The sequence below is a fragment of the Scheffersomyces amazonensis genome (assembly GCF_036850825.1).
Source record: "Scheffersomyces amazonensis strain UFMG-HMD-26.3 chromosome Unknown RJT21scaffold_3, whole genome shotgun sequence".
Classification (NCBI taxonomy): domain Eukaryota; kingdom Fungi; phylum Ascomycota; class Pichiomycetes; order Serinales; family Debaryomycetaceae; genus Scheffersomyces; species Scheffersomyces amazonensis.
In genome coordinates, this window is record NW_027042743.1 from 747,936 (window position 1) to 771,552 (window position 23,617).

Genomic DNA, 23,617 nt, shown 5'->3' on the forward strand with positions numbered 1-23,617 from the left:
GCAAATTTGCTATATCGTTATCGGTAACTATGGAAATAGCTCTGACATCCACCAGAAGTATCTTTTCCCTGATGTTCGTTCTACTTCAGAAACAGAACTACTGTTGAAGTTCGGATATGACATTCGTAGCATTTTCTTATTTGCCACATGTGCCCCTCATTCTTATATAAATGGCTATAACTGTAAATAAGCATGAAACGGACTGTCAACCTGCTTAAGATTTACTATATTTATAATCCACAGCTTTTTATTTCTATTACTATATGCGTAATGATAAGAACAATTAAACTCTTATATCCACTAAAATAATCAGAAAATTCATATGAAGCTCAATATTGCCGAGTTTAAAAATAAAAATGTTTACTACATAATATTTCTCGAAAGCGATTACAACATGACCTCGTAAACAAAACTCTATCCTTTACTAAGAAGTTCAAATGTATGAAACCATAAATTCAATTGATGTCTCTACTTTTTGAATTCCAATTCAAATACACCTCAACCTATATACCCAACAACTCTACTATACTAAAGGCCTTGCTCTTCAAAAATACTATTGGCTGATGCTAATACTACTTCTTTTGTTGGAATTGGAGTCCAATTGAAAGTCTCCTTTGCCTTTTGACTGGAAGCTGGCCTGGGATAATCCTTAGGAGATTCTACTTCTTTAGTAGGAATCTTGGATGCCTTGTCCGCAGGCAAGTTCTCACGAAGAATATTTGCAAGCTGTAAGTATGGAGTACTTTCACCTGTAGTAAGAACATATCTTTGTCCCCCAGCTTTTGGATTAGTAGCGGCTTCGATATGAAGCTTTGCAACATCTCTAACATCAATCAAGGACATGAACATAGAAGGAATTTCCTTTAATGATCCGTTTAATAAGTTGACAATAAGGGCAATTGAGGTCGAATCAGCAGTACCTTCCTTCAATGTTGGTCCAAGGATGTAAGCAGGATTTAAGACTGTTAAATCGAAATGAGGCTTTTCTTTATCTATAAATTTCCAAGCTGCACGTTCAGCTAAAACTTTCAGATGTATATATGGATTATCAACTCCATTAATATCAGTCCAATCATTTTCAGTAAAAGGCTCAGTTCTGGTAGGAGATTGTCCGAAAGCAACAGTTACTAAAGATGAGGTAATAACAACACGTTTGACAGTTGGAGTAGCTTTAGCCCATTTTAAAATTCTTAAAGTTCCTTCTACAGCAGGTTTAATTAATTCTTGAGGATCTTTTGGTGCAGCTGGAGGGAAAGGAGATGCCACATGAAGAACACAAGTCACTTCTTTGAAATTTTCTTCCCAACCATCATCGGAAGTTAAATTAGCAACAAATAATGATAAATTAGCATCAACAGTCGCTTTAGTTAAGCCTTTTTCAGATGATAAAACAAGTGACTTGCGTAATTGATCTTCTTTAGATAAACTTCTGACAGAAGTCTTGACTTTAAAACCTTGTTCTAATAATTGAAGAAGGATTCTAGATCCTAAAAATCCAGTACCACCAGTGACAAGATAAGTTGCAGCAGTCATATTTTTTTTATAAGTGAAATTGAAGTGATTAATCAGTATTATTAGCAAAAGAAATTCCGTACAAGGATAGTAGACAAACGGGTAACCTTTTATACTGGTGATCAATTGATAATTAGAATAACAATAGTTATTAGGAGACCGAGTTCTTTATGCGGAGTTACCTAATTGGGCCGAATTCTTCGGAATAGCTGGAATATCTAATGTCAAACGTACAGTACATGTAAGTGAATAGTGCCACATATAGTTTTGAGATTATATCTTAAAATACTATATACACTTGTTAGTGGCTTAATTAATATATCAATTATAGTACTGCAACGTAATTACTATAAACTGTATATGAAAATTACATAACATAACAAAATATAAAATAATAATCTATTATACGCGGCACATTTGTCCTTCTCTCAACTCAACCATATTAATTTGATAGTGAACATATCCAACTACATCAATCTGCAAGTGAAGAGTATTCAGGAGTATGTTGCTAATCGGGCCAAGTTGTTGTCAAGCCAATGTCAAGCTGATTAGCTGTAGTAGTGTTGGAGCGGATCTGAAATTTATCTAACAGTTTTGTTTTTGGAGTAAGTCGAGTCCCAAAACACGAGAAAATTAAGTTTCAGACCCATTTTTAATTGCATAGATGGTTTGTAAGTCTCCGGGTACATAAAAGATGCGAGAGCCCTTAACCTATATTTTATAACCACTTTAAATAGTATCTTTGGTTAGCCAACTAAGACGAGGCGTGACTAAGTTTCAGTCCTAGCAAAAGTATTGTATCAATCAGTTTCGGATTCATCATTGTCGTTTTCACTAAAGACGCCTATACAATTTTCTAGTTTCTTAATTATGGATGATTTATCGTCAATCTATCTAGTTTGATGGTTGTTGTAACTGCCAATTATATGAAACAATCAAACAATGTAGTGTAATAGTTGCCGTTTAAATTTAACTTTTGATTCTTTTTTGTTTAATTGAACGATATTTAACTTTTTTACATATTGAATAGCAGTAAAGAAGGCGCATATATACCTCCCATTGGGTGGAGAATTAACAATATGATATATATTATCCAAATAATTTTAGTGTGAAACTATACTGAGGGGTCAACATTGCTTGAAACCGATTTTCAATATCATTTTACGTCCTCTTGTTTAAGTGAACTGAAATGTAGGAAATTTCTAGCATTGAAAATCTACTTGTGGAAGTCCTGAATAATGGCGACCAGAAATTGTATCAATGATCTTCACTCCTTTTATAGCTACTCAAATATGCACGTATAGCTATATAATAGGGAAATTATCTATAGAGACACGGTTGGTTAGGACTTCCAAAACTTATTCGAAATAGAGTATAAATAGAGAAAGCTTTTTTTTTGCTAAATTCTGCGAATTTGGTTGCAAATTCCTAGCAAAATTTGACCGCGACTTTATCTAATACTACACTATATAACTAACAATAGTAAAAACATTTATTAACTTATTCTTGGTAGAGATTTAAAATAATTTAAGTGTAGATTACTAAACAATAAAACAATAAATATTAATGAAAAATTTGGACCACCCAGTATGCCGTCAATTTATGAAACCCTCCATCCAGCGTGCTAACCAAAACATTTGTAAAAGTAATTAGAGTAGATAAAATAAAACAAAACCTATTAAAAAAAAGAATGAATCAAAATAAAAAATATAAAATAAATTTCAAATAATAAAACTAAACCAGGTTGCTAGCTACTGGAGACAAGATTTCATAATCAGATCCGACATCATTTTCACCATCACTGATCAAATCGTAATCTTCAACAGGTTCATCCTCTTCATCTGCCTTTGATTGTTGGTGTTCTTCACCTTCAGCCATATTTTCTCTTGCATCCAAATACTCAGAACCAGACAATGCTGCCTCCCTTGGTAAAGAAGGTAAGATAATAGAATGGGTCGAACCACTAATGCTAGAAGATTGTTCCAATTCAGAAGAGTCTTTTTCGTTATCATCTTCTACTACTTCGATTTCAACATCACCAACATCTTTCTCATCAACAATTGATTCAGTACCTGAAGTTTGAGCATCTTCCTCATCTTCCATTCTAACATCATCTTCTACTTCTGGAGTTTGTTCAAGGTTTATTAAATCTGGCTCATCAGCTTCATTATGTACTGGAAGAGGATCAAAATTGAAATTACCACTTAAATTCTTTATGTTTAATTCACAATAACCAGTATTGAAATCATTTTTCATAATCAATTTGAATGGGAATTTCATATGTGCGTTAATAAGGCCAATATTAAATTTTCCAATCTTTCCTGGAAAGATACCATGACGCTTTCTGACCATTACCGCAACAACAGATTTACCAAAACAGTTGACAATTTCTAATTTCAAATCAGAACAGTCAACAGTTTTTTTGGACTTATTATAAATAATGATTTGTGCTAAGGAAGAAGACTTTGGAACTAAAGTGACATTGATTTCATCTTCATTATTTAAAGTCAAATCAGTTTGTGTATCTTCATTTGAATCTTCGTCATCAATCCTAGAGAAAGTCATTAAAGAATCTTCATTCTCGTTGTAAATACCTTCCAAAAGTCCATTCGAAGTAGTAATCTTCAAGTTCATACCTGATAATCTACTGAAGATTTCGTGTAATCCTCCCAAATTATAAAATCTAGTTTGTCCTGGTTTGATGCTATTTGCATTCTTAACAATGACAATTTCGTTATGATTAAGGTTATAGAATTCAAACTTCAAGTCTCCACCAGTTATAGTATGTTTAGAGTTATTTGTCAACATTAAGGAGATGACTCTGGAATTATTACCAATCTTCTTAGTGTTAATAACAATCTTATCAATAGAATCAACTTTTGGAACTAAAACGGTAGAGCTTTCTTCCGAAACAGTAGTAACTGGTAATTCATTAGTAGCTTCTGGAGTAGTAGACTTTACTACTGAAGAGGTGGATTCAGCTTCAGAAAAGGACGACTGAGAAGCAGCAGGGCTTCCAGAGGAGTATGGAGGTACAGGAGCCAAATTATCCTCCAAAACACTTTTCAAAAGAGTGAATTTGATGTCATCATCCAATGCATCAGCTTCAAGATGTGCGGTTGATTCTAATAACTTAATTAATGATTCATATCTATTGGCATTCTCAACAATTTTTTCAAAACCTCCGTTAGCAAATAATGATTTGGCTGTGGTAGAAGAAATTTCAACTGGAATATCATATACTAATTCACCATTATCAAGAAATTGTCCACGGAATGGCATTTGTGTTTCAGGGACAGGAGGTGATCTATAATTATTCGATGCACCATGACGTTCACGAGAATACCAAGCGTGGTCTGAACCGCTATGACCATGGCGACCATGGTGACCATGTCCATGATGACCATGAGATTGACCTTGAGTTTGACCGAAGCATCTTCTACCAAATCTTTTTCTATCAAATTCAGAATCAAGATATGAAATTTTAGCCATTGGATGCTTATAAGAATGGGAACCTATATTAGTTTGGTTCAGATGTTGATTAGCTTCACAAGACTCACATAAATCAAAATTTGGACAAACTAAACAAGCATATCTGGTACCTTTAATAGGAACAAAAGTATCTGGAGAACATGAGTCACAAGCAATATTGGTATGAACAATTTCGTCAAGGTGATTCTTAGTCTTGGCATCTTTTTCAGAGCTAGGTTCAGAAGCTTTTGCATCAGTGGTAGAAGTGGTAGTGGTAGTGGAGGTTGAAGCAGAATTTGAATTTGATGCGGTGGCGTTAGTTGATGAGTCATCATTAAACAAATCTTTGAAATGTTCAAAAGCTGCCTCAAGCAAAGCATCTCCCAAGCTTGAAAAGTCCATAGTTTGAATCTTTCTCTTCTTAGAGCTTGATTCGGTTGATTCAGGTACTGGAGCAGTTGTATCATTGATTACCAACTTAATATGATTTTTAACCTTCAAACTTCTAGCCAAGGCTTTAAAATCATCAGTAGATTCCAATGCAACATAATCCTTTTGTTTCTTTGATTTTCTAAATAATTTCAATTGATTAACATCTTCAACATTTAACTTCAATGGACCTGCTAAATGCTTCAATAAGTCCGATTTAGACCTAATCTTATCAAATTGAGGACGTTCAATGGCTAAGGATTTTTCAACAGATGGTTTGGATGGATACATCAACTTAGTATGAGTTACCTTAATGGTAATTCTATTAGTCTTTGCATCACTCATGACGATTGACTAATTAGTTAGTGTTATAGGATAACGATAGTTAAGAAAGATTAGATGAATTTCAATTATCTATCCACACAAAAAAGGGGGGGCGAGATGGTGTGAGCACAAAAAATTAATCTGAATATGCGGGGGATGCAATGACGATAGTGCAATAGAGACTTAAGGTATTGCGATAGGTTGCAATAGTATAAGTAATTGGTTTAATGATAAATAAATTTAGACTTAATTGAAAAAAAATCAAATCAGAGCTAAATCTTTTAGTTATAAATGCCTTGAAACGAAATTCAACTTTCTTACTTTGCCTTCCGTTAGTTCAGAATTTGTATGATCATCCCCTAAAAATTTCCCCTTCTTTTGTAAATTTGCCATTGGATTCTTTTTATTCTATGTGCGATAGCATATATGCAGGAAATAACTATACTTAGTAGCTACACAGTTGTTGCACTGCTGTACAGCTGCAATAAAGATTAAGTAAATAAATTAAATAAATAAATATTAAATAAATAAGTACATTAAATAGAGAAGAGGCAATACATAAGAATTAAACAGTATAAAAAGCTTTCATGAAGGCATTAATTAAATATTAAGTATGATAGGTAGTTGTCGTTGAAAATTCAGATAATTATTCAGATAATCAATCTAATAAATATTTTCTTATTGCCATGATTAAAGCCATAAGGATCTGAGATAGACTGAAATTAAATATTAATAAATTATAATTGGATAGTACTCTCCTGAATTGACTTAACAAGGGATACAAGGTTATCATGATTAGTATTCGCTGGAAAATTAATTTCTTTCTAGATGTGGTTAGTATTGTATTTTTAGCATTAAATATAAAAAAAATTACTTACTTCTTGTAACCAACTCTTTAAATTATCATTAGACCATTCATTGATATCAACTATGCTTTGATCAAGTGATTCATATAGTTTTTTACTATTTCTTAAACTATCTGTACTATCATGCAATTCGATAGGTTCGTTCTCAGTACTGAACTTTGCAGATTTCTTTGATTTATGTGGCGATTCATTTTCTTCTTGTTCTTTCTCTCTTTCTTCTTGATTATCTTCTTCAACTTCCCCACTTATCCCATTGATGTAATTATAGATTGAAGTTTTTAAATGAGGAAATGTACTCAAAATTAGATAAGAAGATCCAATTAATGCTAAGCCACCCAAACCAATGTATTTAAGATTCCTATTCCTATTACTAGGAGGCTTGAATTGAAGAGACATTATCCTTCAATCAATTATATTGTTTAGTTATTGTATATTTTTGAAAGGGCAGCTATTATACTTTTTATAGTAATCGTTCAACTTTTTTGGTATTGGGAAAGAACCGATGATATTGCGTGCAAACATCCATACATCAGGGAGGGGCGATCAGTTGATTTTTTTAGTTACGGTAGCAGATTTTGCAACTACACATAAATTATAATTATTACAATTTGTTATATAGTATAGTTGATATAACCATACTATTCAGATTAAATTACCAATTAAACAATATACAGTAAATTGATGTTACCCAAATTTAAATTAATAGATACACTTTTATATAGAAGTATATCAAATCCTAGCATTAATAATACACATTACTTAAAGAAATTAAAGAATACCATACAAAACAAAACAAAATAAATACCACCAAACTTTTCCTTTTTAAATATCAGATATTACTGATTTATAATTCTTGAGAAGCTTTTGAAGATTTACCTGATTTCTTTGGTAATAAATTTTGATGAATATTTGGTAATACACCACCTTTAGCAATAGTTACATGACCTAATAATTTATTTAATTCTTCATCATTTCTAATAGCTAAAGATAAATGTCTTGGAATAATTCTGGATTTCTTATTATCTCTAGCAGCATTACCAGCTAATTCTAAAATTTCAGCTGATAAGTATTCTAAAACTGATGTTAAATAAACTGGAGCTCCACTACCAATTCTTTGACCATAATTACCTTTTCTTAATAATCTATGAACTCTACCAACTGGGAAAGTTAAACCAGCTTTAGCTGATCTTGAAGTAGAAGCTTTTTCTGAAGTTGAGGCTTTACCTTTACCACCGGACATTATTATATGTTATATGTTATATGTTATATAGTATATATTTTATTTTATATATATTTAAACAAATTAATTAAATTTAAAAGTTAAACATTTAGTGAATTTGGAAGTTATTTATATATTACTCACTAATTAGCAGTGACGTTCTCCATCATTGATTCACTACCGCTATTGCCTAATTAGGCTACATTATACCTAACATGATCTTATAATTTCAAGTACTGTATGTACACTTTTACTATGTATAGTTAAGTATTGTAATGGGCTACTTAATCAGGAGTAGTGAAGCAGTCTCATATTTACACAGTTGTACCTGTAAATTTCAGTACTTATATAGATACGGGTAAATTTTATCCTGCGCGAGTAAATTAACAGTGGCGAGCACACATTATGAAAAAAATCTAGAGGAGCGTGACAAGTATCCCATCATAGAGGAGCGCTTAATCAACAAGGGAACAAATACAAAATCGCATTTCGGACAAATATATAAACAATTCCTAATCCTGTCTAAACAATTTGTCAGTTTTATACTTTTTGTTCTTTTTCTTTTCTTCTACATAATTAGTAACATAATAATCAATTAATCATAATGGCCCCACCAAAAGCTGAAAAGAAACCTGCTTCAAAAGCTCCAGCTGAAAAGAAACCAGCTGCCAAGAAGACTGCTTCTACTGAAGGTAAGAAGAGAAGTAAAACCAGAAAGGAAACTTATTCTTCATACATTTACAAGGTTTTAAAACAAACCCATCCAGATACTGGTATTTCTCAACAAGCTATGTCTATTATGAATTCATTTGTTAATGATATCTTTGAAAGAATTGCTTCTGAAGCTTCTAAATTAGCTGCTTACAATAAGAAATCAACTATTTCTGCAAGAGAAATTCAAACCGCTGTTAGATTAATTTTACCAGGTGAATTAGCTAAACATGCTGTTTCTGAAGGTACCAGAGCTGTTACTAAATACTCTTCATCTTCTGCTTAAATTTAATAATAATAAATTAACAGTAGAAAGTTGAGTAAACAATACAATTATTAATTAGTCACAGTTTTCTTTCTTCTCACGTCTAAGTTTAGTTTTAATTTGTATTTTCATTTGGGGTTAAATTCTTTAAGTATTTGTATATTAGAAATATAAGTTTTAGTTTAATATTTTTGTAAATTGCAATCGAATTCATTTGATATTCAAAGCTTCTTTAAAAGAAAAAGGGGTTAATATTGTAGTATAATAGATAATATGGTCAGTTTACATGGAAGACGAAAAACGAGGTAATTAAATAAGTTCGACGATTATAATGAAACATTGTTGTCATTAGCTCAGCGTTATGGAGAAGGCAATGGTGATTAATGTTTAATTGATCACGATTTGATCCGTCATTGATACAAACATCAGAATCGAGGCTCTACAGTTAATTACAAGTATCAGCAAGCTAAAGGACGCTGCCGGGTTCTACTTCAGACAATGAATTGGGCGACAGTTCATCTTACATTCCATTTCTTATGAGAAATACTCCGATATTAAGAATACCCATTAGTATCATAATACTTACAGTATTAAGATTTCCGATCAAAATCCGGCCAAATTCTTTTTCCGGTATTAGAATTTCCGGTCACTGTAACATAAATCATAATACAGTGTCTTTACTTTTATCATACTCCAATTTTTTTTCTTTAGACCAACCGGGGAAATGATTTTCAAATCGCTGGTACTTCCGAGGTCATATTTATTCGTACTAAATATAGTACAGCATTATTTCTACGATTCATTTGGGAACCTAATTTAGGTCAATTTGATCCAGCACAACAGGTAGGTGAAATTTAATAACGATGAACTGTGATTTATTTGATATGAATCTGTTTTCTAATTGCTATGAAAATAACATGTGTGATATATTCTAATCTGTATTACGAAAATTTCCGGTCTCTGATACGAACAGTGCAAATCCGGTCCGAGGTAAAAAGCAAAACACTGTAATTACTGCAGTTAAGCGCGCACAAGATCAGAAGTGAGCCTAGCCACTTCCTGCGTTTCTTTTTTAGCTTCTACTAGCTAGCTTTGGGGGAAACGAATTTCAAAGCTGAAACTGGGGAAATGGCTGGCTATTTGGATTGTTTGAATAATCCATTACATTATGATTGGTGTTTTGTTTTGTTATAATTTTCGTCAGATTGTCATTGCACATGTGCTAGCTTCTTTTAGTTCATTGTTAGTTCTGACATTTGGCGTTTTATTTTTTTTTAACATGGGACGACTCCGCAATTTCGATAATTAAGCATCAACTCCTACTTAATGACACGAAATGTGTATAGAAGTGTACGTTTATTTAAATAATTACGAGATTTCTAGCGCTGTGGCCAAAACAAAATGCGGAGAAATATTACATGATGAAGCAGTACACTATGTTTAGACTTGAATCAGGTATAATGTTGTCAAGAAGAATTTGTAGAAGAAATGTATTATGAAATGAAATAATATTAATGAAAGTTTATCCGTTTCTCATCATCTCTTATGTGACATAGTTTCTATACCAAAAAGAATCATGACGAGTAGTGACGGAGTCGTAACGCTACGAACCGATTCCGGAACATATTCTAGAGTACTAAGAATAATCGGATTATTAATGGCTCATATCCATTAAGTATTATTAGTCCATCACAATCATAACATGTAATGGAAAAGTAATATTAACTGCACACCCCTATAATAAAAAAAATTTTCGCCATTATTACATAAAGTATTATTATTTTATTATTTTATAGTTATTATGGAATTGTTAACATGTTACGGATCTGCTCTAAAGGCCATACTAGAAAACCGTCATCATCAGAAAAATTTTTTCGCTGACTACTCAGCTAATAAACGAAAGCTGGGGCAGATGACTTTAAAAATGCGATACTATGAGAAAGATGTTAATTAATATAGATATCTCATTTGTAATATATAGAGAATTAGAGGTATAAGAGGATAAAGTATACGAGGCCTCCTATTAGTGGTTAACTTATACATTCGAAATGTAAGTATAAGCTAAAAGAAAGATATGCATAATAACTTAATTTGGAGCGCCTAGAAATTAGTGAGGCACCAAGTAATTTCACTTTTACACACTTTACTTTACTCGGAACACTGTAAATAACTTGAAACATTCTAAATACCGAATAATTCATTTGAATATATGTTTTTTGGTATTTTATTATTACTAATAATCAATATTCAAGTTGTCAACCGGTAGTTGCGAAAATAACTTGACGAAGTGATCAAATTACTGAATGCTCAGTAAAATGATCATGTTGAATGAAAAATTATTCTTTGTCATCGTTTGCATCTGCTACTATGGTTATTGAATCAAGATTATTTTACACTTAGTAAATTAGTTTAACTGTAGCGGTAAATTAAATGACGAGGTTACTAGGTAGTGCTACCAAACAAATCCACACAAAAAAAACTACTTCTTCTTCTTGCTATTATTATTGGCGTTACTCTTGTTGTCAATTTCAATTTAGTAAAGGTTTATTTAACCCCGACTAATTAGGCAAATTTCTGTTTACACCCCATATTTCAAAGAACTTCAAGAGTATATGATCACGCTTTTTTAATATGTTCAAGCGGGGCGGACCTGTATAGATCATCGTCTCATCACAAAATCAAAATCTCAAACTGTCAACAAAAAAAAGTTGTCTAATATATAAAGTCTATACATTATTCCCCAGATTTTAAACTTTATCATATGACAAAAGTTTTAGTTTTAAATCTTTTGATTTATATATAAATAGTTATATTTACTGGTTATTTATTATTTCTTTTTGTTTGAAATATAAGAACCCTTTACTACATTAATTCAACTACTACATACTTATTGATTATTTCTTTCATTGCAAAAGTTTTATCACGTGAGAAAGAAAAAAAATTTAACCGAATATTTAAGGCAGAGAACATTCAAGAACAGCCTTACTTAATCCTGGTCACGCTCACTTTAGCACCGTTTTTTTCCATACATTTTGTGTCACGTAAAACCGGATAAACTGCTTTAGTAAATATATTAGCAATTAATAAATAGCAAGCAATAAGTCAGCCAGCAACCACGAACCACGACTTTCATATCATCATCAATAATATACAACCTAGCCCATTGCATTTTGAATATCGCAAACAATTTTAAAATCATATAAAAGCATTTAAGTTTCGTTTTCCTTCTCATTTCTTATTAAAAAAGTACTATTATCGTTAGATTTAACTAGTTGATCATTCAAAAAGTTATTCATTCTGTATTATACTTTGAAATTTAAGTCATTCCTATTATCTATTATAATCAAGTCAGTTTATCTTGTTTATTAATTAGATCATTATTCCTAAATTTCATTCAATATATCACTACAGCTCTGTACTTACAACTTGTTAACTTACACAGTATAACAAAATAACTGATTAGATAGTCAGTTGAAAATTTTTAAAGGAATAGCTGTGTGTGTGTATCTATAGATTTGTTCTAGAATCACTAAAAATATTTTGCATATAATTTCCCAGCTTGAATCATCTTTAAAGTACTGAAACTTTTTTTTGATTCATTTTTCCCCCTCCCCCACAAAATCCACAAAGCAACAAGTGAAGAAATTGAAAATTTTATTTCACATCTAATTTAATCAAAATTTAAATAATTCATATATAAACAAGATGAAGTTAATATCTGCATCACAATTAGCCATTTCCCTCGCTTGGATATCTTGTGCTTCAAGTTTAGTCATCCCCGATTATAATGATTTAATAATTAGCGCTGAATCCACAAAATCATCATTATCATCATCATTATTATTATTGAATCAAAGACAACAATCACTTTCTTACTATGAAATCTTGAGCAATTATTTACCAAGTTTTCTTTTCCAATCAAAAGATGAAGGTGATGAAGTTAATAATGACTTTGAATCATGGATTCATCGTCAAAAGGAAATATCATTCCAAGGTATTCTTAATAATATTGGAGGTATAAGTTCAACATTATCAGAAACTGAAGTCAGTAAAGGTGCTGTTATTGCTTCTCCTTCAAAATCAAAACCAGATTATTTTTATCAATGGACAAGAGATGCTGCTTTAACCATTAAATCTTTAATTCATTATCTTGATGATGAACAATTTAATTCCAATGATGAATCAACTTATTCAATTAAATCAATTATAGAAAGTTATATTGAAAATAATTATTACATTCAAAGATTAGATAACTTGTCAGGAAAGTTTAATGATGATTCAAAATCTGGTTTAGGAGAACCAAAATTTTATCCAAATAATAAACCATTTGAAAGAAATTGGGGTAGACCACAAAGAGATGGTCCAGGTTTAAGAGCTATCACTATAATGAGTTATATTTCTGCTTTAAATAAATATAGCCAACCATTTTCAAATCAATTTTTAAATAATCAAACATTTGTTTATGAGGAAATTATTAAACCAGATTTAATTTATATCATTAAAAATTGGTATAAGGAAGGATTTGATTTATGGGAAGAAATTAATAGTCATCATTTCTATACTTCAATTACTCAATTAAGTGCTTTGAAGTCTGCTATTAATTTTATTGAATTAAACAATTATCCTGAATCTAGTGAATTTTTAAATCAATTAAATGAAACTTATAGAAATTTAAAACAATTTATTTTATTTGATTCAGGTTATAAATCAAATACTTTACCTTATATTGTTGAAACTCCTTCATTATTGAAATCCGGTAAACGTTGTGGTCTAGATGCTGGAACTTTATTAGGTGTTTTACATGCTCATAATCTTGAATTTGGTGATTATGATGATATTCCATTTGATATTGATAGTTCATATTTAATTAATACTCTTAGTGCTATGATTGCTGATATGAAATATAGATATCCAATTAATCATTCAAAAATTGGATTTGATAAGGCTATTGGAGTTGCATTAGGTAGATATCCTGAAGATATTTATGATGGTTATGATACTTCTGAAGGTAATCCTTGGTTTATTTCAACCGCTTCTGGTTCAGAAATTATCTATAAATTTATTCATAAATTGATTTCAAATAAGCAAGATATTATTATTAATCAACAAAATAGAGAATTCTTTAGACAATTTATTGATTTTGATAAGGTTCCAGCTCAAGATTTAGTAACTTTTATTAAAGAAGATTCCAATACAAATACTGATGTAATAATTAGATTTGGATCTCCAACATATAAAACCTTATCATATAATTTATCATCATTTTCTGATTCATTTTTAGAAATTGTTAAAGATCATGTTGATAACAATGGTAGTATGTCTGAACAATTTAATAAATATCATGGTTTTATGCAAGGAGCAAGAGATTTAACTTGGAGTTATAGTGCAGTTTGGAATGCATTTAGATGGAGAGAAAAGACTTTACAACTTTTAGATTCAACTTTTTAAGTTGAAATATAATGGATGCGAAAAGAAGAAAAATGATTGCAAAAATCAACCACACGCAAATACTTAAGGAAGGGGTACAGAAAGGTTGAACTTTAATAACCTAAACTATCCTAACTTATGAATTGAATGCTTTATGAATTTTTCTAATTACTTTATTTTATTATTAAGGGTACTATTACGGGTTTTACTATGACGCTATATGAATGATGGTTTATATTTCCTTTCCACGGTATTTTTGAATTATTTTAACATTTTCTTTCTTATCTAATTTTTAACTCTATTTTCTTTATTCTTATCTTATCTTATCTTTGTTTATATTTTGGCTGCCCCTGTTCGTGATGATTGTTTGGTATTAATTACCGTTTGTTATGTTATATCATTTTAGATTTTTATCTCATTCTACATTTTTATTTTATTATTAGTTTTATTTTATATACTTTGCATGTAATAGAAGTTTATTATAGCTATTATTATTATTATTATTAGTTTTGTAGTATAATACAATTAATTAAGTAATCAATCTTTATCCATATTATTAATAGTTTCAAATATTGAAATATGATTAAATTGTGAATCATCTCCTGATTTATAACAATCCATTGATCTATCCATCAATTCATTCATTTCTTCAATACTTAATAATTTATTGATTTGATTTTGTTTTTTATTAAGTGCCAGTTTAGAAAATTCATAATTGAAACCTTCTTCATTTATAGATTCTTCTTCACTTTCATTCTTAAAATTAGTCTTTGAAAACTCTAATAAATCTTTAACATTAATATTATCATTAGTTGAACCATTTGATCCATCAATCATTGATTTTAATTTATTAAATCGAAATTCTCCAAGGGTTATAACTAATTTCTCTAAAAATCTCTTGGATGAACTTTTAGTTATTAAAATTTCTTCAATTGAATTAGATACAAGAAATCTAAAAATCTTTACTGGTTTGGTTTGTCCAAGTCTATGAACTCTATCAATAGCTTGTAAATCCATTTGAGGATTCCAATCATTATCAAATAAGATAACTGTATCAGCAGCGGCAAGATTTATACCTAATCCACCAGCTCGAGTACTTAAAAGAAATACTTTATATTTATTATCATTATTAAAATTCTTAATTTCGATATCTCGAACAGTTTGTGAAGTTGAACCATCTAATCGACATAATTGAATTCCTTTAAAATTTAACCAATCTTGTACTAAATCTAATAATTTTGTGAATTGACTAAATATTAGAATTTTATGATTATCATTAAGTAATGAATCAATTAATTGATCTAATACTTGAAATTTACAAGAATTCTTAATTAAAATATCCATAAATCTGGCTTCTGATTTGGTAGAATTATTTCCATCAATTAAGAACGGTTCATAATACATATATGGTGAATTACAAATGTTTCTTAATTGCATAGTAAGATTCTGTAATGATAAATTTCGAACATCTTTATTTATCTTTTTGAATAAGGAACTAAGTATTAATCTTTGCTTCTCTTTCTTAGGTAATCTCTTATTGATAATAGATTCATATTTTTCTTCACCTTCAATGGGCAGTGGACTAATTTCAATATTAAATTCATCATCTGATTCGGATTCTTTATAATTTTTAATATCTTTATTCTTATTAGTTTGTCCGGAAAATATTTCTTGTAAAAATTCATCAATCATATTAAAATCATTTTTAAATAAATCATAATGATTATAATTAATGAAATCCTTTAAATAAATCTCTACTAAACTGTAATATAATCTATTATTCATACAATCATAATATAATTTATTTTGAAGTCCACTCAATGGAATATGAATAATATATTCTTTCTTAGGTGGTAAATCTTTAACCACGTCACGCTTTAATCTTCTTAAAAGGAAAGGTTTTAAAATTGTATGTAAATTTTTTACTAAACTTTGTTGAACCTCTAATTTAATTAATCTTTTAGTTTCATTATCATCCTCAATATCATTAGCTAAATTGGTTAATTCATCAAAATTAAACCATTGTTGAAATAATTCTAAATCATGGAAAATATCAGGTAAAATAAAATTTAATAATGACCATAATTCATTTAAATTATTTTGTAATGGTGTTCCAGTTAATAGTAATCGATTATTAGTATTTAATTTCTTTAGGAATTTAATTAAAACACAATTATTATTCTTTAACCTATGACCTTCATCAACTATTAAATAATTCCAATTAATTATATTCAACTTATTATAATCTTTAATTGATATTTCATAAGAAGTTAAAACTACATTCAATTTTTTTTGATTAACTTGTGATGATAAATTAATCTTTGCTCTTTCAGATTTTGATCCATTATATTTAAAAACCTTTATCTTAGGAGCAAATTTTTGTAATTCATTATACCAATTTGATAATGTAGATAATGGAACTACAATTAAAAATGGTCCTGTAATACCATGTTCAATTAAAAATCCAAGAAAAGAAATGCATTGTAAGGTCTTACCTAAACCCATTTCATCAGCTAAAATCCCATTTAATCCATTTTCATATAATGTAACCAACCATTCTAATCCATCTAATTGATAATCCTTTAATTTTCCTCCAGTAATTAATTTAGGTTGAATCATAGTGGCAGTAGTAGCTTGTGATTGTTCAATAGCTTGCTTAGCAGACTTGGTTGAATCAGAAATCTTAGTTGTAAGCATACTAGTAATATCTCGTTGAGCACTACTTTTCTTAGCTCCTCTACCTAATTTTCTTCTCTTCTTAGTGGGTGTTATCTCTGGAGTTGGTTGTTGCTTAGTTTCATGTTCTTGTTGTTCTTGTTCTTGACGTTGCTGCCTTTTCGCTAAACTACTTTGTAAGATATTGTCGGCTATAATTTGAGAATATAATTGTGATCTCAGAATTAAATTATTCAATCTATCCAATTTGTGATCTTTAGATAATCTATTAAAATCGGTTTGCTTATCATCCTGATCTATCTCATTGACTGTAACTTGTTCTTCAATCAATTCTTTTAAATGTTGTTCACTCTCATCAGGTCTTTCATCAACACTTCCCAGTGGTGTTAGTTCTGTTGTCTTCAATATCATTCTATAGGGGGTTTGGTTACGACTATTAACCGTGTCTTTGATCTTATAGATAATGATTTTTCACTTCTTAGTAGGACGCGTTAGATCTATAGCATTTTTTTTGTTGTACGATTACTGGCATTTGCACATTATACTACCAAATGCGGAAGTCTACATTTTTTTACAGCCAAATGGTAATCGAGAATTATGTATATAATACAATTATGACGGTCATATCAATATACATAACTTTCTTCTTCCTCTTATTTACATACGAAAAGTTATAATTTATATTATTGAGTCTAAAGCATGTGAGATATACCGATCATTATAGTAATCCATCTTTTGAGGATTGAATTTACTAACTATCAGCTGTCAACAGAAGCTGTATCAGAGTATGACTAGAAAGAAAAGACAACAAAAGAAAGTTAATAAAAACGACAAGAAAGTGAAAGATTTAGAGGAAGAGCAAACCGCTAACAATAGTATGACAGAAGATTCATTCAATCAAGATTTGTTCACTGACGCTATTGAAGAAATTGTTCCAGAAGTTGATGAAGAAGTGATTAATGATAGATCACATTTACTTCAAGAGTTAGAGCATTATCCGACATTGAAATTTGATAGTTATGAGCAAGCAGATCATGAAAATTATGCTGATAATGATAACGGTTATAGAGTTGAAGGAAATTCCAATTCTACTCATGGGGAAAAGTTAGACTCCTTTTACCGATTAGAACACCATAATCGACGCAGGCACTTTAATTCAAGGAATGCATTTGGAAGAAGATATGAAAAACTTGGAAATGAATGGAAATATCCTTCGAATAGTGAGGAAATACATTCTTCATTTTATGGAGCCTTCAATAATTATGCCGCTTCCAAAATTGAAGAATGCGAAAAGTTAATGCAATTATTACCTCGACTTGATGTGAATTTACAAGATGTTCCTAAATATAAGTTGAATTGGTTAATTAATATTTACAACCAAGACCCTAAATGTTTTGGATCACATTTCGAAAATAGCTATCTTAGAAAATTTATTCAAGAAACATATATGAAAAATGGCGACCATCCCTTGCTTTAATTCCTAATTTTTATAAAAAGTATGTTAAAAAAATTCATAAAATTTGCCAAATATTTGCTAAATTATAATACTACTCCTAATCCATCTTAATGCAAAATTAATATGTAATACTTATTTCTATGCTTGTAATTGAATTTAACATTGCATATCTGGCCACAACCATTTCAGGTACCGATTGTTAGATTAATTTAACCTCGACTGATTTATAGTTAAATATTTAGTAATATTATTGTTTAAGTAATATAATTAGCCGTTTAAAATCTAATTACATTTAGTTGTCAGTACTACTGTTTAAGAATCACGAGAGTCATATTATCGATTTACCGGGTTTAAGAGGGGGGCAAAGCGCTAGATACAGCACCGCGCTTAACTCAATGACTCTTTACCTAATTAGGATCGAGGGGCCAACAAAAGGAAAGTAAAAATAATCATAACCGCAAAAAAGTTGGGTCTAATTTGCAGTTTCCTGTTGACCTCACCACTAACATGTAAATAATTTTACAGATTAAATATGATGTCAATAAATGAGCTTAAAAATTGATTACGACTCCCCTAAAGATGATTCAATGAATTCGAAAATTTTTCACATCGTGTTTATAAAATATAAATACTTTACAATGTGTAGACCGTAATTAAACCTTTAATCACCTCATTCTTATCTTCGTCTTAATTATATTAAGTATCGTCATTACAATTAAAATTGGCTTGTCAATTGATCGTTCGGAGTTGCCATTAATTGCAGACACAAAATATCGTTTTTTTGCACTAATTCCAGCTAACTAATATTACACGTTGTACCACGCCAGATTAGAATAGTAAGGTCCCTTTTTGATATAAAGATATAAATAGGCTAAGAATTGCCACCTATACTTCATCATATACTTCACTGTGTTACCGCACGTACTCAATACTAGAATCAGTCATTCTATACGACTGAGCACTTACCTTAATTACAACTTACTGTTGTCTTTTGCTAGATATATACGAACATCTTATTACAATATGGGAAGAGAAAATATTTTAAAATACCAACTTGAACATGATAATGAAACTGACTTAAAAATCAGCTCAAGTGAAGAATCAAAACTTGAAAAACCGATTAAGGAACCTCCTGTTAAGAAGGTAAAATCTCATTCAAATTTTCCTTTCTCTCTCTCAAGAGAATCAACAATTGAAGATTTTTTACATAATAATCAATATTATGTTGAAAATATGAAACATAATCATTCGGATCTAGTTTTTGATTTGAATTCAAAGGGTCAATCTCCCCATACATTATGGATTGGTTGTAGTGATTCAAGAGCAGGTGACCAATGTTTAGCCACTTTACCCGGTGAAATATTTGTTCATAGAAACATTGCTAATATTGTTAATGCAAATGATATTAGTAGTCAAGGAGTTATACAATTTGCAATTGATGTTCTTAAAGTTAGAAAGATTATAGTTTGTGGACATACTGATTGTGGTGGGATTTGGGCATCTCTTAGTTCAAAGAAAATTGGGGGAGTTTTAGATTTATGGTTAAATCCAATAAGGCATATACGTGCGGCAAATTTGAAAACATTGAATGAATTTAATCATGATCCTAAATTGAAAGCCAAAAAATTGGCAGAATTGAATATTATTTCTAGTGTTATTGCCCTCAAGAGACACCCAAGTGCTTCTCAAGCATTAAAGAATGGAGAAATAGAGGTATGGGGTTTAATTTATGACGTGTCAACTGGGTTACTTAATGAAGTGGAAATTCCACAAGATGAATTTGAAGATTTGTTCCATATTCATGATGAACATAATGACGATGAGTTTAATCCTCATTAATGATATAATTACGTTTTTGAGATCTTGATATAATTTCTTCTAATATACTTAATTTGCATTTAACTCCACATTCACATAGCATAAATAGATATATAGAGGATGTTTATAGAAGCAAGCATTATTACAGCATCAAATTTATGACGTATGATATTTTCTTAACCAAAGTATAAGCATTTGTCACTGGTGACAATAAAAGAAGGTAATACAAACTTAGTCTTATTAATAGACACAAGAATAATATCTTGATATGATTTGACTTGTCGTATATTCGGGTACCATGAAGTATACTGAAAGAACGTTGAGCCGCTCTACAATTATATGCTGCAAAATTTATTGGTACTGCACATAATATGACATATAGAAGACTTATAAGGAGATTTACAGTCCCCAAATATTCCCAGAAATATTGATAAATATTTTGCCGTAGATACGATTTGTAATCAGAAAAAGTACCATTTAAGTTTGTTGTTCGTCAGATTTTCTTCTATGAAGACTGCTACAATACATGTGATTTATTAGAAATTATTTTATATTCACTGATGAGTAGTTCTAATAAGCCGACTAGGATCAGCAATCCGTATGTATATAGTATATAATATATATGTTATGTATAAATTTGATAACTTTCTTCTTAATTTTAATTAATACAAGAATTCAAGTTAGGTTACTTTTATGAGTGCAAATTGATTTGGTCACAATTAAACAGCCAAGATCTTTATAACGGTCTATAAAGGCACAAACGAAGCAAAAGAAAAGCTAACAAGGAAGCAAAATTGATTACGAAAATTTTAAGTAGAATCCCACTTCAAGTTGAAACGGCCTTCAGGGATCTTGTAATCTTCAATAGCAGCAAATACTTCATCAACAGTAGTAGCTACTTTAATAATTTCTCCATTTTTGACAGATACAAATTCATTGCTAATTGAATCTTCAATGAATTTCAAGAAGTTATCATAGAATCCATCAATATTGAAAATCACAATTGGTTTGTTATGAATATTAAGTTGGAACCAAGTAACTACTTCCATTAATTCTTCAAGAGTACCGTAACCACCAGGTAAAGCAACAAATGCATCTGCTTCTTCACCCATGAGCCTTTTACGGGTATGCATATCTTTAACCAAAGTTGTTTTACCATACTCCTTTGAATCTGGAATTGGAGTAGAGCCATCATGATTATCGATAGATTCCTTCAATTTAGAGTTTAAAGCCTTTTCATCAGTTCTTTCTCTAGAAATGAGAGCTTCTGGAATAATACCATGAACATATCCTCCATTAGTGGCGCAACCTCTAGCAACAGCACCCATAATACCGGTTGATCCACCACCATAAACCAAGCCCCAATTCTTTGAAGCTAATTGTGCTCCTAATTCAGTAGCTTGAGTAGCATATGAAGTTTTATTTCCAAAAGAAGATCCACAGAAGACACAGATGGTCTTTTCAGGGTTTAAGTTTGTCGAGCTTGTCATTATAATAAAAGTTGTAGTACGTTAAAATTGATAGTTAAATAGTTGAATTAATTTTTGTTAAGTCAAAGATATTGAAAAGTTTCCAACTGAATGAAATTTATAATAAAATAGTATAATTAATGAAAAACTTCAGCAGATTCAGGCAGTTTATATGTCGAATGTGGAGGAGGAGAGTGACCTGCATATAGAGCAAAATGCTGCCAATGCTCATAGTTAAGAGAGAAAAGCTGAATGACTCAAGCATTCTTACCGCGGGAGATCCGACAACTATTTATATTGGAATTCGTTCAAATGTTCCGTTGGAAATTACTTAAATAGGTATTAACAAATTTATTAAAATATTTCATTGGCTTAATGATATATAATTAATTGTTTACAATTATGTAAAAGAAATATATTTACAATTAAATTACTTACGTCGGAATGGAAAGAGGTTGCAATTAGAAAAACGTTTTCCCGAGCTTAAATTATTCAGTTTTAATGACATAATTTTTGATATCCGACCACACACGTGAAAACAAGCACGCCCCTCCTACCGGATTTCAAGGATTACATAATACAAATTAAGTTTTCGTTTTGCGTCTATTTTATGACGAAAATTAATTAATTCAGACGTGTCTCGTAAATGCCGAACAATGGTACCGATAATAGAATCTATTAATTTTGTGATTAACTCCTTAATTATATTACAGACATTGTCTATAAAGCAGCACATATAACCCATTGTTGTATACATTATAGACATTATGTAGAAGCATGTTTCAATCATTTTCTTTATAAAACTATTTACAAACAGTAGACGAAAAGCAAACACTGCACAATCTATAATTGATGGTTCGTTTAATCTTGAATTGCCAATACATTCATTAAAATCACCAGATATCTTTTATATATGCAGCAACTAAAAGGACATTTATATAATATATTCGTTAATTTGCGCACCTTATTTGATAAATTTTTTTGACGCGTTTAGACTAATAGGATACCTCCCTTAAAGCTTGACCATAATTGAACAATTTGAACAATTTTGCCGTCTAATCTTAAACAGATTAACTTTTATTCTGTTCAAGATACAAGTTTTCGCTGTGCAGAATATATAATCTTATTAGTTATTTCACTTTTTTTGGTTCTTTTCATTCTTTCATTCTTTTCTTTATAAAGTTTTGCTAACCACTGGACTTGACAGTATCGTAAAGAGCACAAGATCGCTAAGTATAAAAAGCCACCATGGGGAAAATCAATAGACAAAGCCTATTCGATCAACTAGATAGTATAGCACTAGATATGACTGATGAAGTCGAACAAGATGATATTATAGAGTCTACTTCTACCATACTGTCATATCATCATCATAGCAATCACAGTAGTAATCATCATAACAATCATCATAACAAGCACAATCACAATAATAACAATAATAATAACCGAAATGAGTCAGTGTCAAGATCTATGTCTACAAGCTCTACTTCATCATATAATACTGTCAATTCAGTCAATTCCACTACGTCAACCACTTCAACCATAACAGCACACACATCATCATCTATTCGACCTGAACTACAAAAACAATCAACCCAAGATTCAAAATTCCTAGTACGAAAATTTTCCCTTAAACAACATTCAAAAGCTCGTAATGAGCAACATAAGAATCTACTTTTACAACAACAAAATATGGTTAATATACTAGATTATCTTATTGATATACTTGATATGGAAAATAATCAAATACTAGAGGCTTTAAGTGAATCTGTTGATAAATTATCCAAATTAGTACCGTATAATACTTATAGAATAGAGAATTTCAATGTTAAATTTAATCAAGAGACCAAGCACATATGATGCATAAGATTACGATTACTTAATAAATTATATTATATTATATTATATTATATATGTATATAGATAGATGTATATATAGATAGATGTATATACTTATATATACTCATATAGAAT

General features: G+C 30.2%; 11 protein-coding genes across 11 annotated transcripts; 5 read left to right on the forward strand and 6 right to left on the reverse strand. All coding sequences in view use genetic code 12, as the record gives it.

Moving 5' to 3' along the window:
- Positions 1-429: 429 nt before the first annotated feature.
- Positions 430-1,539, reverse strand: RJT21DRAFT_120218 (SDR family oxidoreductase). Its single transcript, XM_064881649.1, has one exon. It carries the CDS (start codon positions 1,531-1,533, stop codon positions 529-531), a length of 1,005 nt encoding a protein of 334 aa, XP_064738424.1. The 5' UTR covers positions 1,534-1,539; the 3' UTR covers positions 430-528.
- A 1,447-nt stretch (positions 1,540-2,986) lies between these two features.
- RJT21DRAFT_105568 (uncharacterized protein) lies at positions 2,987-5,757 on the reverse strand (the record flags this gene model as incomplete). Its single annotated transcript, XM_064879805.1, has 3 exons — positions 2,987-4,411; positions 4,511-4,754; positions 4,875-5,757. 3 exons carry the CDS (start codon positions 5,755-5,757, stop codon positions 3,247-3,249), a joined length of 2,292 nt encoding a protein of 763 aa, XP_064738425.1. The 3' UTR covers positions 2,987-3,246.
- A 446-nt stretch (positions 5,758-6,203) lies between these two features.
- On the reverse strand, positions 6,204-7,222 carry RJT21DRAFT_33096 (uncharacterized protein). The gene is made up of 2 exons (XM_064884173.1): positions 6,615-7,222; positions 6,204-6,556 (listed from the first exon to the last, which is right to left on the reverse strand). The coding sequence occupies exons 1-2, from the start codon at positions 6,996-6,998 to the stop codon at positions 6,395-6,397; spliced, it is 546 nt and encodes a 181-aa protein (XP_064738426.1). The 5' UTR covers positions 6,999-7,222; the 3' UTR covers positions 6,204-6,394.
- HTA1 (Hta1p) lies at positions 7,223-8,152 on the reverse strand. Its single transcript, XM_064884170.1, has one exon. The coding sequence runs from the start codon at positions 7,840-7,842 to the stop codon at positions 7,447-7,449; it is 396 nt and encodes a 131-aa protein (XP_064738427.1). The 5' UTR covers positions 7,843-8,152; the 3' UTR covers positions 7,223-7,446.
- A 97-nt stretch (positions 8,153-8,249) lies between these two features.
- On the forward strand, positions 8,250-8,983 carry HTB1 (histone H2B). The gene has a single exon (XM_064881650.1). The coding sequence runs from the start codon at positions 8,426-8,428 to the stop codon at positions 8,816-8,818; it is 393 nt and encodes a 130-aa protein (XP_064738428.1). The 5' UTR covers positions 8,250-8,425; the 3' UTR covers positions 8,819-8,983.
- A 3,519-nt stretch (positions 8,984-12,502) lies between these two features.
- SGA1 (glucan 1,4-alpha-glucosidase) lies at positions 12,503-14,245 on the forward strand (the record flags this gene model as incomplete). The annotated part of the gene is made up of 2 exons (XM_064883003.1): positions 12,503-12,736; positions 12,776-14,245. The coding sequence occupies 2 exons, from the start codon at positions 12,503-12,505 to the stop codon at positions 14,243-14,245; spliced, it is 1,704 nt and encodes a 567-aa protein (XP_064738429.1).
- Positions 14,246-14,698: 453 nt separating this feature from the next.
- Positions 14,699-17,345, reverse strand: RJT21DRAFT_120225 (putative ATPase). Its single transcript, XM_064881651.1, has one exon. It carries the CDS (start codon positions 17,309-17,311, stop codon positions 14,762-14,764), a length of 2,550 nt encoding a protein of 849 aa, XP_064738430.1. The 5' UTR covers positions 17,312-17,345; the 3' UTR covers positions 14,699-14,761.
- Positions 17,346-17,552: 207 nt separating this feature from the next.
- On the forward strand, positions 17,553-18,854 carry RJT21DRAFT_120226 (uncharacterized protein). The gene has a single exon (XM_064881652.1). It carries the CDS (start codon positions 17,688-17,690, stop codon positions 18,375-18,377), a length of 690 nt encoding a protein of 229 aa, XP_064738431.1. The 5' UTR covers positions 17,553-17,687; the 3' UTR covers positions 18,378-18,854.
- Positions 18,855-19,379: 525 nt separating this feature from the next.
- On the forward strand, positions 19,380-20,195 carry NCE103 (carbonate dehydratase; the record flags this gene model as incomplete). Its single annotated transcript, XM_064880204.1, has 1 exon — positions 19,380-20,195. The coding sequence occupies one exon, from the start codon at positions 19,380-19,382 to the stop codon at positions 20,193-20,195; it is 816 nt and encodes a 271-aa protein (XP_064738432.1).
- A 506-nt stretch (positions 20,196-20,701) lies between these two features.
- RJT21DRAFT_120228 (uncharacterized protein) lies at positions 20,702-21,865 on the reverse strand. The gene has a single exon (XM_064881653.1). It carries the CDS (start codon positions 21,662-21,664, stop codon positions 20,984-20,986), a length of 681 nt encoding a protein of 226 aa, XP_064738433.1. The 5' UTR covers positions 21,665-21,865; the 3' UTR covers positions 20,702-20,983.
- A 797-nt stretch (positions 21,866-22,662) lies between these two features.
- Positions 22,663-23,567, forward strand: RJT21DRAFT_33348 (uncharacterized protein). Its single transcript, XM_064884175.1, has one exon. It carries the CDS (start codon positions 22,892-22,894, stop codon positions 23,501-23,503), a length of 612 nt encoding a protein of 203 aa, XP_064738434.1. The 5' UTR covers positions 22,663-22,891; the 3' UTR covers positions 23,504-23,567.
- The last annotated feature ends 50 nt before the right edge of the window (positions 23,568-23,617 follow it).